Source organism: Thalassophryne amazonica, chromosome 10, assembly GCF_902500255.1.
Source record: "Thalassophryne amazonica chromosome 10, fThaAma1.1, whole genome shotgun sequence".
In the NCBI taxonomy this organism is placed as follows: domain Eukaryota; kingdom Metazoa; phylum Chordata; class Actinopteri; order Batrachoidiformes; family Batrachoididae; genus Thalassophryne; species Thalassophryne amazonica.
In genome coordinates this window covers 17,070,663-17,088,831 of record NC_047112.1, presented here as the reverse complement: position 1 = coordinate 17,088,831, position 18,169 = coordinate 17,070,663, and the positions used below count along the sequence as shown (strand labels likewise).

The 18,169-nt window shown below is 42.4% G+C and overlaps 1 protein-coding gene and 1 long non-coding RNA gene across 3 annotated transcripts; one reads left to right on the top strand and one right to left on the bottom strand.

Moving 5' to 3' along the window:
* Positions 1-17,464, bottom strand: tm4sf18 (transmembrane 4 L six family member 18). 2 transcript variants are annotated; one of them, XM_034179487.1, is made up of 5 exons: positions 17,105-17,464; positions 10,183-10,251; positions 5,976-6,118; positions 3,770-3,978; positions 1-528 (listed from the first exon to the last, which is right to left on the bottom strand). In XM_034179487.1, exons 1-4 carry the CDS (start codon positions 17,282-17,284, stop codon positions 3,780-3,782), a joined length of 591 nt encoding a protein of 196 aa, XP_034035378.1. In that variant the 5' UTR covers positions 17,285-17,464; the 3' UTR covers positions 1-528; positions 3,770-3,779. The 2 variants fall into 2 exon arrangements, with proteins under 2 accessions (XP_034035378.1, XP_034035377.1); XM_034179486.1 differs by having other exon boundaries at positions 1-533; positions 3,774-3,978; positions 17,105-17,462.
* LOC117518377 lies at positions 11,420-15,558 on the top strand. The gene is made up of 3 exons (XR_004562966.1): positions 11,420-11,590; positions 14,265-14,270; positions 15,546-15,558. It is a non-coding gene; the product is annotated as an uncharacterized LOC117518377 (long non-coding RNA).
* Positions 17,465-18,169: the final 705 nt, after the last annotated feature.

The window sequence follows — 18,169 nt, the reverse complement described above, 5'->3', positions numbered from 1 at the left end:
GTGGGGTTATTTAGCTATTACAGTAACTCCCAAACTGTAAAATTAAGATTAAAGAGTTGCATAGTTCCTCTTTAAGTGCAGATTATAATGGATGAAACACATGAATTACTTGGTGTTATATACATAAGTTCCATATTGGCTCAAATATAAGACAGTCCTGATACTGATGTCGAATACGTGACATATTCCAGTGTACGCAGTTTAACGGACATATACATACCGCATTACACTCAGTGCATCATCAATAACTGAGCAGTGACTTTTGACAGTAATTGTGTGTGCGTGTGTGTGTGTGTGTGTGTGTGTGTGTGTGTGTGTGTGTGTGTGTGTGTGTGTGTGTGTGTGTGTGTGTGTGTGTGTGTGTGTGTGTGTGTGTGTGTGTGTGTGTGTGTGTTGCACACACAGTGCTCTACAATGAGGTTTTGTGTGCACATAGACCTCGGCTTATGCTTGGTTTGTTCCTGGTTGTCACATATGTATTTTAAGTGCATACATGCACTTGTGTCTGTGTAAGTGAGCTTACATACACTCAACAAAAATATAAACGCAACACTTTTGGTTTTGCTCCCATTTTGTACGAGATGAACTCAAAGATCTAAAACTTTTTCCACATACACAATATCACCATTTCCCTCAAATATTGTTCACAAACCAGTCTAAATCTGTGATAGTGAGCACTTCTCCTTTGCTGAGATAATCCATCCCACCTCACAGGTGTGCCATATCAAGATGCTGATTAAACACCATGATTAGTGCACAGGTGTGCCTTAGACTGCCCATAATAAAAGGCCACTCTGAAAGGTGCAGTTTTGTTTTATTGGGGGGGATACCAGTCAGTATCTGGTGTGAAAACCATTTGCCTCATGCAGTGCAACACATCTCCTTCGCATAGAGTTGATCAGGTTGTCAGTTGTGGCCTGTGGAATGTTGGTCCACTCCTCTTCAATGGCTGTGCGAAGTTGCTGGATATTGACAGGAACTCGTACACGCTGTCGTATACGCCGGTCCAGAGCATCCCAAACATGCTCAATGGGTGACATGTCCGGTGAGTATGCCGGCCATGCAAGAACTGGGACATTTTCAGCTTCCAAGAATTGTGTACAGATCCTTGCAACATGGGGCCGTGCATTATCCTGCTGCAACATGAGGTGATGTTCTTGGATGTATGGCACAACAATGGGCCTCAGGATCTCGTCACGGTATCTCTGTGCATTCAAAATGCCATCAATAAAATGCACCTGTGTTCTTCGTCCATAACATACGCCTGCCCATACCATAACCCCACCGCCACCATGGGCCACTCGATCCACAACACTGACATCAGAAAACCGCTCACCCACACGACGCCACACACGCTGTCTGCCATCTGTCTTGGACAGTGTGAACCGGGATTCATCCATGAAGAGAACACCTCTCCAACATGCCAAACACCAGCGAATGTGAGCATTTGCCCACTCAAGTCGGTTACGACGACGAACTGGAGTCAGGTCGAGACCCCGATGAGGACGACGAGCATGCAGATGAGCTTCCCTGAGACAGTTTCTGACAGTTTGTGCAGAAATTCTTTGGTTATGCAAACCGATTGTTTCAGCAGCTGTCCGAGTGGCTGGTCTCAGACGATCTTGGAGGTGAACATGTTGTGTGTTGGGGGGTTTGGCTGGACATTTTGGTGTTGTTTTCTTTTCTTTGCTCTCCAGGTGGTATGCAAACTAGTTTTTGTCTGTGGAGACGGTGCTGGCAGAAGAGTCCTTCACCCTGATCATCATTATTAGCTGCACCTGTGGATGATGCTCACGTGTAAACTTAAAGACTTTCAGCTGAAGCAGATAATGAGATGGCGTTCTGCATTTAAGCCATGAGTGGTTCAAGCAGAATTGCCGGGAACTCGACCTTGTGACGTTTGTTTGTGAGACGCTGAGGACCGCGCCTGGGTTTGACACATCGTGCCTGTGAAGGAGGACGGGTGAGGGACACATGCTGTCAGCACACATCAGAGGTGATGATTGTCTGAATAAGTGTTAACAGTAATTTGGTATTTTGTTACGCAGTATATTTGAACATTGATGAGAATTGTGCAGCTCGCTTCTCACTGCCGTGGCGTACGGACTGATGATCCTCCACCTGTTGTGAGAAGCTGCTCATTTACATAAAGCTTAAATTCAGACCTGAATGTGTTGCTGATAGTGTGTGCCTTTGAAGGATATTTGTTGTAGCTGTTGACTTCTAGAATAGATTTTAAAATTCTAGAATAGAATTTAAAATTCTTCTTCTTACTTATAAGGTTTTGAATAATCAGGTCCCATCTTATCTTAGGGACCTCGTAGTACCATATCACCCCAATAGAGCGCTTCGCTCTCAGACTGCAGGCTTACTTGTAGTTCCTAGGGTTTGTAAGAGTAGAATGGGAGGCAGAGCCTTCAGCTTTCAGGCTCCTCTCCTGTGGAACCAGCTCCCAATTCAGATCAGGGAGACAGACACCCTCTCTACTTTTAAGATTAGGCTTAAAACTTTCCTTTTTGCTAAAGCTTATAGTTAGGGCTGGATCAGGTGACCCTGAACCATCCTTTAGTTATGCTGCTATAGACGTAGACTGCTGGGGGGTTCCCATGATGCACTGTTTCTTTCTCTTTTTGCTCTGTATGCACCACTCTGCATTTAATCATTAGTGATCGATCTCTGCTCCCCTCCACAGCATGTCTTTTTCCTGGTTCTCTCCCTCAGCCCCAACCAGTCCCAGCAAAAGACTGCCCCTCCCTGAGCCTGGTTCTGCTGGAGGTTTCTTCCTGTTAAAAGGGAGTTTTTCCTTCCCACTGTAGCCAAGTGCTTGCTCACAGGGGGTCGTTTTGACCGTTGGGGTTTTATATAATTATTGTATGGCCTTGCCTTACAATATAAATCGCCTTGGGGCAAATGTTTGTTGTGATTTGGCGCTATATAAAAAAATTGATTGATTGATTGATTGATTGACTTACCTCACCTTTTCCATCCTTCACAGAGTCAGTTTGTCGTATCCACCTGGGGGGTGTTCGGCGGTGAGTCTGGGTCCAGACGCGTCGGGCTTTGATCCATTTGGGCGCTGGAGAGCGCGCCGTCCTTCACCTCACCAGACAAACCGCACATTTATGTTGTACACAATTATTGCACAGACGGGAAATAAACTTGTTTTGTTTTTGGAACCGCTTTCCGGTTATTTTAGCGCTGGGTTCAGTCAGACGCTGGTTGCGCTCCTGAACTCGCATCTGCACCTAACAGAACATGCTGGATGTGGAGGTCCTGGGCTGGTGTGGTTACACGTGGTCTGTGGTTGTGAGGCTGGTTGGATGTACTGCCAAATTCTCTGAAACGCCTTTGGAGACGGCTTATGGTAGAGAAAAGAACATTCAATACACGAGCAACAGCTCTGGTTGACATTCCTGCTGTCAGCATGCCAATTGCACGCTCCCTCAAATCTTGCGACATCTGTGGCATTGTGCTGTGTGATAAAACTGCACCTTTCAGAGTGGCCTTTTATTGTGGGCAGTCTAAGGCACACCTGTGCACTAATCATGGTGTCTAATCAGCATCTTGATATGACACACCTGAGAGGTGGGATGGATTATCTCAGCAAAGGAGAAGTGCTCACTATCACAGATTTAGACTGGTTTGTGAACAATATTTGAGGGAAATGGTGATATTGTGTATGTGGAAAAAGTTTTAGATCTTTGAGTTCATCTCATACAAAATGTGAGCAAAACCAAAAGTGTTGCATTTATATTTTTGTTGAGTGTACATGTGTTTCACTATGCATTCAGACTATACTCCTGCTTATAGCAACAAGGCCGACACACCACGTTGACTAAACCGTTGACCAGCTGTAAGAAACAGATGATGAACTCCAGCACAGCCAGACCGAGTAAGACGCACAGCAGAGTCACGTTCCACTCCACAATGTTGACTGGCTGAAGGCACCGTGACCAGATCTCTGGCTGCAAGAGATACCTGAGACAGAGAGAGAAACCAGTGGGAGACCAGTGAAGAACAGGCAAATGAGTTAGGTCTTTGAATTTCTTGCACTGCAGTCCAGTGTCGCTGGGCAAGAGGTACAGTACATCCAAAACAGGTCGCCAGGCCCGTGTAATTGTGTAACACTGAAAGTGTATATTTAGCTACTGGAATCATGTTTTGAGGCTATTTACAAGCTGAAATGCTAAGAAACTCTCATTTTTGAGAGTGATTTCATTTTTTATAAAAACATTATGGTCACATCTGGGGAAAATACTGACCTCTATATTTGGTTTTGCTAGAGCGCTTGATGAAATTCTGTTGTACAAGGTCTGTTAGAAAAGTATCCGACCTTTTTATTTTTTTCAAAAACTACATGGATTTGAATCATGTGCGCGTGCATCAGACAAGCTTGAACCTTCGTGCGCATGCGTGAGTTTTTTCACGCCTGTCGGTTGTGTCATTCGCCTGTGGGCAGGCTTTGAGTGAGCACTGGTCCACCCCCCTCGTCGGATTTTTATTGTCAGGGAAATGGCTGAGAGGCTGCCGCTTTGCTCCATGAATTTTTTTTCAGAAACTGTTAGACAGCCAGTTGGAAACCATTCGAAAGATTCAGATGGATTTCGGTGAAGATTCTGTCGGCGTCACACGGATTAAGGACCATTAAAACTGGATTAAAAACGGCCCACGGTGGCGGAGGGCGAGCGGTCATCGACAGGCTGGAACGAGCAGATCTCTTCCAAATTTAAGGCTCTGTTGATGCAGGACGTCGTGTGACTAGCAGAGAAGTTTCAGAAGAGGTCGGGATCAGCACTTTATCGGCACATTCCACTGTTAAAGGAGATTTTGTAATGAAAGACGTGCAGACGGATTCACGCGTCGGGACGCAGCCGCTCACAGCCGCTGGACAAACAACACCTCCATGTTGGAAGTCTCACAGGACAAGTTGGAACATGCCCAGCTGTTAAACAATTTCTCGGATACTCACTCGACTGAAAAGCAACCGAAAGCCGTCTGAATCTTACGAATGGTTTCCAACACTGAGGTGTTTTTTTGTTGAGCGTTTTTTTTTGTTGAGCGCGTCGGCTCCGTGCCGATGCGCGAAATCCTCCGCACGTCTTTCATTACAAAATCTCCTGTAACAGTGGAATGTGCCGCAAAAGTGCTATGTCCAGCTCTCTTGCCATTTCTGTGGTAGTCACATGATGTCCCGGATCAACACAGCGTTCAGTTTAGAAATGATCTGGTCGTTCCAGCCTGTCGATGGCCGCTCAGTGCGCCGCACACCCTCCGCCGCTGTGGGCCGTCTTTAAAAAGGTTTTAACACTCCTTAATACGCGTGACGCCGACAGAATCTTCACCGAAATCCATCTGAATCTTTCGAATGGTTTCCAACTGGCTGTCTCTAACAGTTTCTGAAAAAAAATTCATGGAGCAAAGTGGCAGCCTCTCAGCCATTTCCCTGACAATAAAAATCCGACGAGGGGGGTGGACCAGTGCTCACTCAAAGCCTGCCCACAAGCGAATGACGCAACAGACAGGCGTGAAAAAACTCACGCATGTGCACGAAGGTTCAAGCTTGTCTGATGCAAGTGCACATGATTCAAATCCATATAGTTTTTGAAAAAAATAAAAAGGTCGGATACTTTTCTCACAGACCTCGTATGTGCATTACTTCTATTGTACCTGTGTTAATGATAAATGTCCACCAGGTGGAGATATTGCTCCACTACAAGAACCTTGGGATATGAGAGTGACCAATCTGTTACTTACAGTAGTAGATAAATGAGGGTTTTTGCTCTTCGAGAGGGTTTTTTTTACAGGTGCAATTTATACTGCAGAAAAAACACCACTTTGATCTATAAAATGTGTGCCTGGTATAAAAATGGATACAGCATGGCAGGTCTGCCCCATACTGGGGTTTGTGTGTGCGTGTGTGTGCGTGTGTTTCTAATGCACATCCCTGCACACAGCACGTTGCAGTGTTGTGCTACCTGCGCCCGTGGTCTGCAAATGGGTACGACCATCCCAGAGATGTGAAGCACTGTGGACCCTGCAGCAATGCCAACCCTGATATGACAAAACAGTATCCAGACCCCAGCAGGCCGACCACAGCTGCCAGAACTGAGCCACACATCTGCAACAGAGACACACATGTTAGCATGTTAGCGGGAGTGTGCATTTCTCTGCATGCAGCTGTGATTGCCTTCATTTCTCCAGTTAGCACATAAAAAAAGACCAGCTGCTGCATACACACACATGCACAGCTGCATCTTTGGTTTTTGGCCCAAGATTACACTTGTGTTCACTAACAATGGCAGGCCTTGTTAATTTATCATAGCTGGATTAGCATTAGCATTCCACCTAATAAAGGCACAGTGTTAGCCGGATTAATGATAACTGTAACATATTATTCTCCAAGCTGAACACAAAAAATTACTAAATAAAGGCAGTAAAATGTCAGCTGAAAGAGAGTTGTAGTTTTAAAAGCTAAAAACAGAAAACTTATTTGTGCACTATGTATAAGACGGCATGATTGAAGGATTAATGGATTTACAGAAGCTGGATATTCTGTTCCATTTTTAAAGCGCAGTTGATTGAGATTTGATTGATTAAATAACTGTTGCCATCACATTTCAAAATATGAGGTGTTAATTTCATAATATCTAGATTCTTGCGGAAAATAAATGATTGATGCCATCTTGTGCCACTCTCCTCCACACTGTTGCCAACTCCTCAGTAAGGAAAGTCGCTATTGGCTGTCCTAAAAGCCTTGAAGTTGCTAAATGATGTCATTGCTTAATTTACACAATTACCCATGTGCATGTAATTGTTATTATTATACATCTGGCTGAAATCCTTTGTTCTGATTGGCTGATTTGCGTGTAATAATTGCAATACTTTTCACAATAAATCATCCAAAGCTAACAACAGCCACATTACTGACTGATTCTGCACCGTTTCAGGCAACATTATGAGTGATTGTGGACTGATCCAGAGGCTGAAACACAGTACCATGAGCTCACTACAGTACAGGATATCCAGGTACCTTAAGGATAAGGGTATTGACATTATGGGGAATCCTGAGTTTGAACGGGAAATGACTTAGCAAATTTTTCACACAATTGTAAAGATAAAGGTATTAACTACACAGATGTATAATAAATGGTGACTGGTTTATCGGGCAGCATAATGGTGTCACCCCTCGGGATCATTGTTGTCCGTGGCCTTCGGCCTTGGGCAACAATGAAACCAGTCACAAACCAGTCACTATTTGTATATTGATGCTGTATGAGAGTGGAATAACATCAAGGGAGGGACAAAAAAGTGAGTAAAAAACACCAAATGAACTTTCTTCTGTTGATTCTTGGGCTTGGAACCGATAAAAGTGACCCAAAAGAGACACTCAAGTGGAGTTATTTGGGGGTTTGTTGTTGCTGATTTTTACTTTAGTTTTCTTAAGTCTGGTATTTAGTGCAGTGATTTATTTTTGACATAGAACAAAATCTGGAATTGACAGCAGTTGGGACATTTATTTATTATTTTGCTGTTCAGTTTTTATTTTGTGTCTCAGTGAATTGGGGAGGTGATGGTCTAGTGGTTAAAGCATTGGGCTCGAGACCAGAGGATCCTCGGTTCAAATCCCAGGCTGACCGGAAAATCAGTAAGGGCCCTTGCGCAAGGTCGTTAATCCCCTAGTTGCTCCTGGTGTCTAGTGAGCTCGTGTGGCAGCAGCCTCACATCGGGGTGAATGTGAGGCATTTTTGTAAAGTGGAATGGAAGCAGATGGAAAAGCGCTTTATAAATTTAGTCCATTTGTCCTGAACCTGCTCCTTTGACATTTTGGCTGTGTGTTTAAGATCATTGTCCTGCTGAAAAATGAACCATCGCCCCAGTCTGAGGTCAGTTTAGGCGGGCGGCCAGCTCTAGGAAGAGTCCTAGTGGATCTGAACTTCTTCCATTTACAGATGATGGAGGCCACTGTGCTCACTGGGACCTTCAAAGCAGCAGAAATGTTTTTGTATGCTTCCCCAGATTTGTGCCTTGAGGCAACCCTGTCTCTGAGGCTGACATGCACTGTCAGCTGTGGGACCTTATATGTAGACAGGTGTGTGTCTTTCCAAATCATGTCCAATCAACTGAATTTACCCCAGGTGGACTCTAGTTAAGCTGTAGAAACATCTCAAGGATGATCAGTGGAAACACCTGAGCTCTATTTTGAGCTTCATGGCAAAGGCTGTGAATACTTAAATACGTGTAAGTTTGAAAAAAACTTTTTCACATTGTCATTATGGTGTGTGTGCATGTGTGTGTAGAATTTTGAGGGGAAAAAAAAGAATTTCATCCATTTTGGAATAAAGCTGTAACATAAAATGTGGAATAAGTGAAGCGCTGTGAATACTTTCCGGATGCACCGTATACATTTTTTGTTTTGTTACCACTGTTGCCAACGTGATTGCTTATGGGGTGGGTAAGTTGTAGACCAAGGCTGCCCATCATGGAGGAACGCGAAAATTTTCGGTCACGTCCATTTGTTGGTTGGTTGGTTGGTTGGTTGGTTGGTTGGTTGGTTGGTTGGTTGGTTGGTTAGCAGGATTACTCAAAAAATCCTCAACCGATTTCAGTGACATTTTTACCAGGGGTGTATCTTGGCTGAACTTAGAAGTCATTAAATTTTGGTAATGATCCAGAACACGATCCAGATCCAGTAATTTTTTTGAAGATTCTTTATCATTGCAGGATAGGGCCAATTTCAACATTTTTGCATCTAACTTCATGAAGACGGGTCACAAAGGCTGAACAAAAATTAAGTTACGACACAACAATTTAGGGGGGAGGTGATGGTCTACTGGTTAAGGTGTTGGGCTTGAGACCAGAAGATCCTCGGTTCAAATCCCCACCTGACTGGAAAATCACTAAGGCCCCTTGGGTAAGGTCATTAATACCCTATTGCTCCCCTATTGGTCCTTAATCTCCTCTTGCTCCTGGTGTGTAGTGAGCACCTTGTATGGCAGCACCCTGACATCGGGGTGAATGTGAGGCATTATTGTAAAGCGGTTTGAGTATCTGATGCAGATGGAAAAGCGCTATATAAATGCAGTCCATTTACCATTTATTTAGCATTTGTCTCTCCTCACTGAATAAACTTATTAGAAAATAAAAAAACTTGTGTAGTTCATGCAGTTTCTCTTTATAAATACATTTGCTGAAGATCTAAGGGTTTAACCACTAAATCTGAAACATGACAGTAGATGCGTGAAACGACGTGGAATAAGTCTCTTTGCCAAAGGGTATTCCATGTGACGTCAGTGACCCTATGGCCTTGGCAGAGGTTTGCGCTCTCCGAGTGCTTCTAGTTACTACTTTGTTGGTGTTTATCCAGTCTTATTTAGAGGTATTTGATGCTTTTTTCCTGAATACACCAAAGCAGTCAGATCTGGAACATGTTGGTCTGCGAATCTCAGAAAATTCAGGCAAAAACAAATCATGCATCCCTATGGCGGTACGTAAGTACCTATATGCAGTTGGAAGAATGGGCAAAGTTGTTGCAAACATAAAAATTGCTGTTTGACAGATGAAAGAGTTATGTTTTGAATATTTTTGAAATTTTATTTTAATTAAGACTGTATGGTGAAAATATAGCACACCATATTAATTGTGTGTGTAATTCACACAGACAATATCAACATTTTACTTTTGGCAAGTTGCACTCCATCCAGATTAATTTATGGCCCTTCTGTGGAAAGAATTTGGGCACCTCTGGTCTCGACCTTAATTGCTTAACTGTGCTTTAAGAAGATCAATTAAATGGGAACTGGATGTCACTTTCCAAGTGATTGTTACAAATTAATGTACTGAGGTGTTGTCTTCCAGTGAATGTGTAATTTGCTCTTAAAAATTACATATTCATAAGGACAAAACTTCACTACATTAATTTATTCATAATTACATGAATACAATAGAATACAATAAAGCTATTTTAAATAACTAACAACCTTATTAACCTTATTAAATGACGTGCTGAATGTAATGAGCAGAAGGCATCTTTAACATTTACTTGTCCCTCAAAATGTGTCACCTCCTAGATCCATTTTTGTGAAATGTTACTCGATTTGTATTGATTTTTTTTCTCCACTTCAGACGAACACGTCCGTCCCAAGCATGCATACAAAAGATTAACAGTTTCCGTGAGTCTTTTACCATTAAACTCTCATTCCAGCAGCAGCTGCATTTCCCCAGAGTAACGAAGACAACAGCTGGAAACAGCATCTGAAAGAAAAAAGAAATTAAAAATTAACTACACTCTCTGCTTTAGACTATTTTCACCATAGAGTGATGGCAGATTGTGACATTCAGCATAAAACGTAATCAACCATAAATACAGATTGCAGCTATACTGCATTCTGTAAACATTTCCCATTACTGCTTTAACAGCAGTTTCCATCTTGCTTTACTTTTCACTGAATGCAGTGTTTGTTAGAAGACTCATTACACACTAGAAACCCCAATTTCTCAAACTACAGTTGCCGCTGATGACAAAAAGTTTCCTATTAGTCAAGTCTGGGAGGGTGCGCCAGTGCCACTTGTTGCTCCATCAACCACTTTATGGAACCGCCTTTGGTACAGGATGACAACCAGGCAGACAGATAACTGGTCCATCCCCACCTCCTGAAGGTAACCATCTATCTGCTGCAGCCAGGTTAAGTATAGGCGTGCCTTTGACATTCTCCAGCTGCTGGGGTCCTGCATGGGCTCATGCGCAGAGAAATGTATCCTATAAAAGCCATCAGTAACCTCAACTCTAGAAAAGACTAAACCACAGGACAACACCAAGTGTCTTGTTTTTGGAGGGTGACGGCTTGAGCTGTGCTGAGCAATGATTTCTGCCAGTAACTCCAAATCGAATGTACAAATATTGCTCAAAAACGCAAAACATTAATGTCACATGACTGTCCAAAAATGCTAGGGTTCTCAAACAATAAGCACGTCCCAAATGGGCCTCAGGGCCTGAACACTAAATGAGTCTCTCCATGGAAGCCACACATGTGGGGTTTCGGCATGCCGAGTCAACAAAACACTTCCTTTTAGCTATGATGTTAAAGATATATGACCTTTAGGTTTTTTAAGATTGAAGTCATAAAAAGAATTTTCTATAGCACCACTATAATTTTATTCCTTGCCATTTAATTAAGGGATTCATAATATGATATTGCTAATATGATCAAAATTCACACCGTTTGGAAACAATTTAGAATTTTGACCCCTGATGGGTTGAAATTCAAGCAATCAGAAGCCATGACATACATTTGGTAGCGATCTCATAGATCATGTAGGGATTTCCCCCGAGCTTTATGAAGATGCTGGAAGGACACAGTGACTGCCAATTAGTGTCAATAAAAGCAACGTGACATCAGATGGCTGCTCACTCAAGCAAAGAAAACCAAGATGGGGGAAATGCTCCAAAACAGCATATTTCTGTATAAATCTAATAGTATGTTTCTCATATATTTTGTAAATGTTAGCAAGAAATAAACACTTCTAAATCTAAAAATGTTGTTTATGTAACCAGATAATACATCTGAAGAGATTTACAAGACATCTTATGGATGTTAGCGTGCATGTCCTGGGAACGCACAGCAAGCCAGTGGCTCAGGTCACAGGTAATCTCAAAACTTCACATGAGCACACGAGCGTCGTTCTCGTCATTAAAATGAGCTGTAATTTTGCAACATGGTACAACAATAAACAGACATAATACTGCTTGGATATAGGTAGAAAATAAATTTTGTCAGCTTTGTGGAATTTGAAAGGCCGTACAGCTTTAATGATGACGCAAATGACACATCGAGCACTGTGCAACATTTTCATAACGTTTAGGTTTGATTCTCTCTGTTCATCTCCACTCATTCTGTCTCTTGTCTCCTATTTCCTGTCCAGCTGTGTCTCTCCCAGCAGGTCACAGTTCTGATAGCACGTCCTCACAGACAGACGGACGTTCCCAAGGTTTTACACACAAACTGAGGGAATCAGAGCCGTGCACATACATCCTGGATGTCCCCCTAAAGCACAGACATCAGAAATCAGACATCCTCTGCAAGAGACAGGCAGAGGGAAAGGAAGAGAGAAAGACAGGAAAAACCAAGGGGGAGAGGAATTAAAGATAGATCTCTCTATCTCAGGGGTTTTAGTCTGTTCTTTGACTTTTAACCCAGGAAGGGAACAGCAAGGCTTTTTATAAACACACACACAGACACACACACACACAAGCCTGATCTGGTATTTGGGACCACAACAGCCCAATACTGGCCAAAGTTACTGGAATAGAATCTGTGAAAAAAATAAAATTCCAGTCTGATTCAAGTCTTCCATTGCATGTCTGAGTCATGTCGAGGGCTGAAAAGGTTTTCCTTTAGGGGAATATTTGTCTCACAGTATTAGGTTAGCAAAGACCAGACAAGTGAATTATTTATTTACAGATTAGTTGCTTTATTAAGGGAAAACTGCATCCATTTGGCATCCGTATTGACAATACTAAAGGTTCCAATGTCTCTATTGTGTCAGACATTTATTTATTTTAATTTAACCTTTATTTACTCAAGTTAGTCCCATTGAGATCGAGATCTCTTTTGCAAAGAAGACCTGGACAATTACAAAGTTTCCAATTCACCTAACCTGCATGTCTTTAAATATGTGAGGAAGCTGGAGCACCCAGAGGAAACCCACGCAAACACGGGGAGAACATGCAAACTCCACACAGAAAGGCTAGAGGTGGGAATCGAACCCATGACCTTCTTGCTCTGAGGCAACAGTGCTAACCACTAAGCCACCGTGCTGCCATGGAACAAACGAACACACGCATGCACAAACACACACACGCCAAGTTTGCAGTTAAAAAGTTATTGCACTCCCCTCCATTGCACATTGGTTTTGACCCCAAAACCAATGTGCTTCTTGGGGTCACTATGCGTAATGCATAAGCAAACTCTGGTGACAATCGGACCACAAACAAAATGCCTCGTGACGTAATGACCGACTCCCCAGAGGTGGTGACGTCAGGCCCACTGGCTGCCCCGTAGGAAAAATTACATATTTAGTTTATTCCAGTTAATTATGGCATTTGAAAATGGAGGGACTGTGTATAATAATTTAATTCCTAAAGGTTAATGACTTGAATTACAGATAAAAGTTTCACCACAATCACAACTCTGTTGTTGTCCAAATACTTATGGACCTGGCTCCTTCTCAATTAAGTGTGTTTGACACATTTACATAAAAAAAACAGTTTTATGTTCCAGATAAATTAACTAAAGAGATTCGCAAAAGGGCACATACTGCCAATAAAACAATTACATTGTTCTATTTATCCCTTAAAAAATGAATAAAATTATTGAAAATATGCAATGAGATGTTCTAAACCACTGTGATTTGAGAAAAAAAGAAAACCACCACTTTGTGCATTGACACTCTGCTGGTGGAGAAAGTTAATTACGTCTGAGAAAATACAATCTGTTCTCTGTTGGTTCTTAAGCTGTTAGAAGGGCTCCTTTGTGCTCAGCCAGCGTCTAAAACCCATCAGATCAGCAATGTGTGCAGCAGACGGATTAACCGTGAATTCACACAACACTCCATTGTTCTCCAGCAACAACAGCAAACACGTTTGCACAGCACACTATTGAAGGAGAAAACACAAAATACTCTTCCAAATGCAAAGGACAAAGGGCTAAAGAGAAAATAAAAGACACTGGTATAAATGTCACGTGCAGCACAGTCGGGTAAAGTGTCCTAAAGTGTCCAACGACACGCTGATGCTCCACATCTGTCTGAAAACGTAACAAACACAAGCGATGCTTGATTTACTTACTGCATTTTTAAAGACATTTACTGACAGTGCCTCCAGCAAAGCGATGCAGTAACACATGGCAGGTTGATTTTGTTTTAAAGGGGTCATGTTTTACAGACTTTTAGCATGTTACCATATGTGCAGGTCAACAACAGTCTTAAAAACAGACATTAAAGCTTGTCGTCAATCATGTAACAATACAGACAATGAAAAGTTATTGCCGCTGGCCACAAAGCTCAGATCAGAACTTGTGTGACATATGTCACGGGAAGCTAACATAAACTGTTTCAGGCTAGCGGGGAGTTTATAGCTTGTAGGTTTCTTACACGCACACACAATCCTCAGACTTTGATGAGGTTTCATGTAAAAGCTTAAACAGTTAAGTATCAAAGACAACTTAAACTGTATTTACACAATATGATCTCTTTAAATTGGAAGAAAGCTGTACGTCATGTTTGTTTCAGATCCTCTGATTAATGCTGAATTTCAGTGCAACTAGTCTTGATGCATTCCAACAAATGATAACAGTGACCGTTAAACCAACGGCCAACAAACTGTTTCAGCATCTGTCAGCCGACGTAATCCAACCTCCTCGTTCAATCTCTGCATCGCCCTCAGTTTTTAATCCTCCGTACACACCTGTTACCTTAAAGCGCCCCCCGCCCCACCCGATCCTCATTTCCAGCCCAATGGTGGTGTTTTCATTTTGAAATAACACGTGATGTTTAACACATATAAATAAACATGGTACAAGTAAAACACTGAATAAATACTAAAGTCTGGGAAGAAGAGTGGAGCTCCGGTGTCGCAGACTCAACAGTCCCCCACTAGAAATTGTTCCACCCAAAGCGATCCAATGGATTAATGGGATTATTAACCATCATATGACAAGGTAAACCCTCTTAAATAATTCTAAAGTCAGTTTTAAGCAGAAACGAGGTAATAATCACTGATGCTTTAAAATAACGGACGTGCAGTGAACGCATCAGCTAGCAGCTCGTGTAGCTGCGCCGCTCTGATCGCTTCCTCCATCTTTTATGATGTAATACTGCTGCTGAATTTATGTGGAAATGATTGTTGCACAAAAGCTTCAGATATCTGTCGCTGAGATAGATGATGACTGGAGTGCAGTTTGAAGCAGAAACGAGGTGTTAATCTGTGAACCGCGGCTGATGACGCATGCGCAGTGAAGGCAGGGCGGACCGATTTTTAGGGGGAACCATTCGGTCTGCAACACCGGTCACGTCATACAAAAGAGGAAAAATTCAGGAATAATATTAAGGGCACAAAATTTTTTTTTTTTTTTTTAAATCTTGATGAATTTATTGCAGTGACATTTACAATCATGTCATCCACACTTTGATTTATTATGTCCTCCAAGGAGCTAATAAAATCATTGGTGTTCATTTATTTGTCTGTTAGCAGGATTACGTCAAGACTACTTCACAGATTCTCACCAAATTTGTACCACAGATAGATATTAGGCCATGGAACACTCCATTAAATTTTGGCTGTGATCTGGTTCCGGATTCTGGATCAAGATTTCACTTTATATAGGCTTTGATGGATTACGTCAAAACTACTTCACAGATTCTCAGCAGATTTGCACCACAGATAGATATAAGATCATGGAAGACTCCATTAAATTTTGGAGGTGATCTGGATCTGGATTCTGGCTCAGGATTTATCGGGAGTGATACAGATAAATATCCAGGTTCTGCAGCAGAAAGACAGGACAGCACAATGTAAAAGCAAGATCAGGAAGACACTATTTTGTTTCAGCTTGTGAATTAAATATCAGATTGTAACATTTTGATCAGTTGGACCGTTCTGGATCAGTGTACAGTTATTGCATTCTGTTGTGGAATCCAGAGCCAGGTAAAGTCCGGGTCACATTGTGAGTCACATATCGTTTATTTTTAGTCCTCCTCAACCCTTGGCAGATGTCAGAAATCTCTGATTGCACTTGTTATTATTATTATATTCTTTATTTGCTTTCATTTTGCTGTAATGATAATTAATGTTAATTACCCATTTTTTTCAAAGTTGTACACTTTGCTGCTGGACAAACTCAAAATTCAAAATACAATGTAAATTTGACTTTTTAAAAATGTATTTATTTTTTTCAGTGACATGAACAAGCATCTTCTGCACATTTTATTTATTTTTGCATATTTATTCACAGTGACATTAACGAGCACCCTCTGCCCAGTGTTGACCTTTGCACGTTACTGCTGAACAAATTAAAAGCAGAAGTGACAATTTTCACAAATTAACAAACGAGGCTCTTCCAAAACCAGCCGAATGAAAAAAATGATAGCATAAGACCAATAGCTGCTCCTTTATTTTCACTCGGGGTGGACGGGGAGGTGACGGTCTAGTGGTTAAGTGTTGGGTTTCAGACCAGAGGATCCTCGGTTCAAAACCCAGCCAGACCAGAAAATCACTAAGGGCCCTTGGGCAAGGTCCTTAATCCCCTATCAGGGGTGGGCAACGAGGGCCGAGACACTGCAGGTTTTCCTTGCAACCAATCACCTCACCAGGTGGGTTGCTGATGAGCTTCTCCCCTGCACATAAACACCTGGTCATCAATGAAATCACCTGCTGAGACACCTGAACATTAATGAAATCACCTGTGAAGGTGACTGGTAGCAAGGAAAACCTGCAATGTCTCAGCCCTTTATGGCACATGATTGCCCACCCCTGCCCTAGTTGCTCCTGGTGTGTAGTGAGCACCTTGTATGGCAGCACCCTGACATCAGTGTGTGAGTGTGTTTGTGTGAATGGGTGAATGTGAGGCATTATTGTAAAGCACTTTGAGCATCTGATGCAGATGGAAAAGCGCTATATAAATGCAGTCCATTTACCATTCATCTGCATGTTGGTTTGACACAAGTTTGATGCCGGATGCCCTTCCTGATGCAATGCCTTGTTTGTACATTTGTGAAAATTGTCACTTCTAGTTTTAATTTGTTCAGCAGTAATGTTCCAAGGTTAACACTGTGCAGAACGTGCTCGTTAATGTACCACCATAACATACATAAACTATCCAGGTTTTGAGTATATTTCTTATTGTTACATGGGAAACAAGGTACCAGTAGATTCAGTAGATTCTCACAAATCCAACAAGACCAAGCATTCATGATATGCATACACTCAGATTCTACTTAAAGACCAGAACTGGGATCAGTCACAACAGGACAGTTCACTGAGTAAAACCCAAACCCACAAGGTTTAAGAGGTCACTAATGTAACATACTGTGAGCACAGATTCTTACTCACCAGCAGACCCCCACCTCCTAGTCCCCCAAAGTACCAGATGTAGCTCGCCAGCCGGTTGTCCTGAATGTAGGTGATTTGCCCCATAGGGAACAGAAGCAGCAGGTTGGCCAGGATGGAGCAAAGAGCCAGAGGCACCAGGGCCAGACCCAAGGACCTTGCAAAACCCACCGAACAACACATCGCTCAGCTGAAACACACTAAATCCCACCACCAAGTAGGAAAAAGTGTAACAGAACTGAGAAAAGACGAGGAAGGGTGAGAGCAGCTGCAGAGACAGGAACCAGAAACAAATGACGAGGGTGTGTGTGTGTGTGTGTGTGTGTGTGTGTGTGTGTGTGTGTGTGTGTGTGTGTGTGTGTGTGTGTGTGTGTGTGTGTGTGTGTGTGTGTGTGTGTGTTCAACAGATTCTCCTTCCACACACTGAGGGAGTTCTGCCATGACACAACATGCCTCAGAAAACACCAACAGGAAAGGGGCTGACCGCTGGCTACAGCCAGAAAATCCCACAAATCCTATGTGTGCGTGTGCACGTGCATGTGTTTCCCACACCCTCTCATGTAGCAGGGCCTCACATTCAGCACTCTACAGAACAAATTACTCTCAGAATTATTGAGTTACCACAGGTCCTCAGCTTCAAGAAGAACTGTACATTCTTTTCGAGTCTCAGTGTGTGTCTGTGTGTGTGTAACATGGAGTACATGTCAGGTCCATAAGTATTTGGACAGCAGTTTTGCATCTGTACTCCACTACAGTGGAGTTTGTGGTGTCAACAGCCAGTTTTCTTTCAACAAGTCAGTAGGTGAATTCATTTCTAAACCAGTGAATATGTGTTGGTCTTCATTTAGAATTAGATCCATCATTAAGAACTATAAACTGTATGGTACTTGGTGGTAAATCTGTCTGGAGGAGGCAATTCTCCAAAACTGAGTGATTTTGCAATAAGGAGCCGGTGAGGGAAGCCACCAAGGCACCCATGTCAACTTTGAAGTACTTATCAACTTCTGTGGCTGCAACTGGAGAATGGCAGAGTGACATTCCAGTTACAGTCGTTCTCAGAAGACACAT

Excerpts from the sequence above, each read along its gene's own strand:
- tm4sf18 (XM_034179487.1), bottom strand. The coding sequence starts at position 17,284 with ATGTGTTGTTCGGTGGGTTTTGCAAGGTCCTTGGGTCTGGCCCTGGTG. Across the intron at positions 10,252-17,104 it reads TAGGAGGTGGGGGTCTGCTG|ATGCTGTTTCCAGCTGTTGT; the intron begins GTGAGTAAGAAT and ends TTTTTCTTTCAG. Across the intron at positions 3,979-5,975 it reads TTTGCAGACCACGGGCGCAG|GTATCTCTTGCAGCCAGAGA; the intron begins GTAGCACAACAC and ends TCTCTGTCTCAG.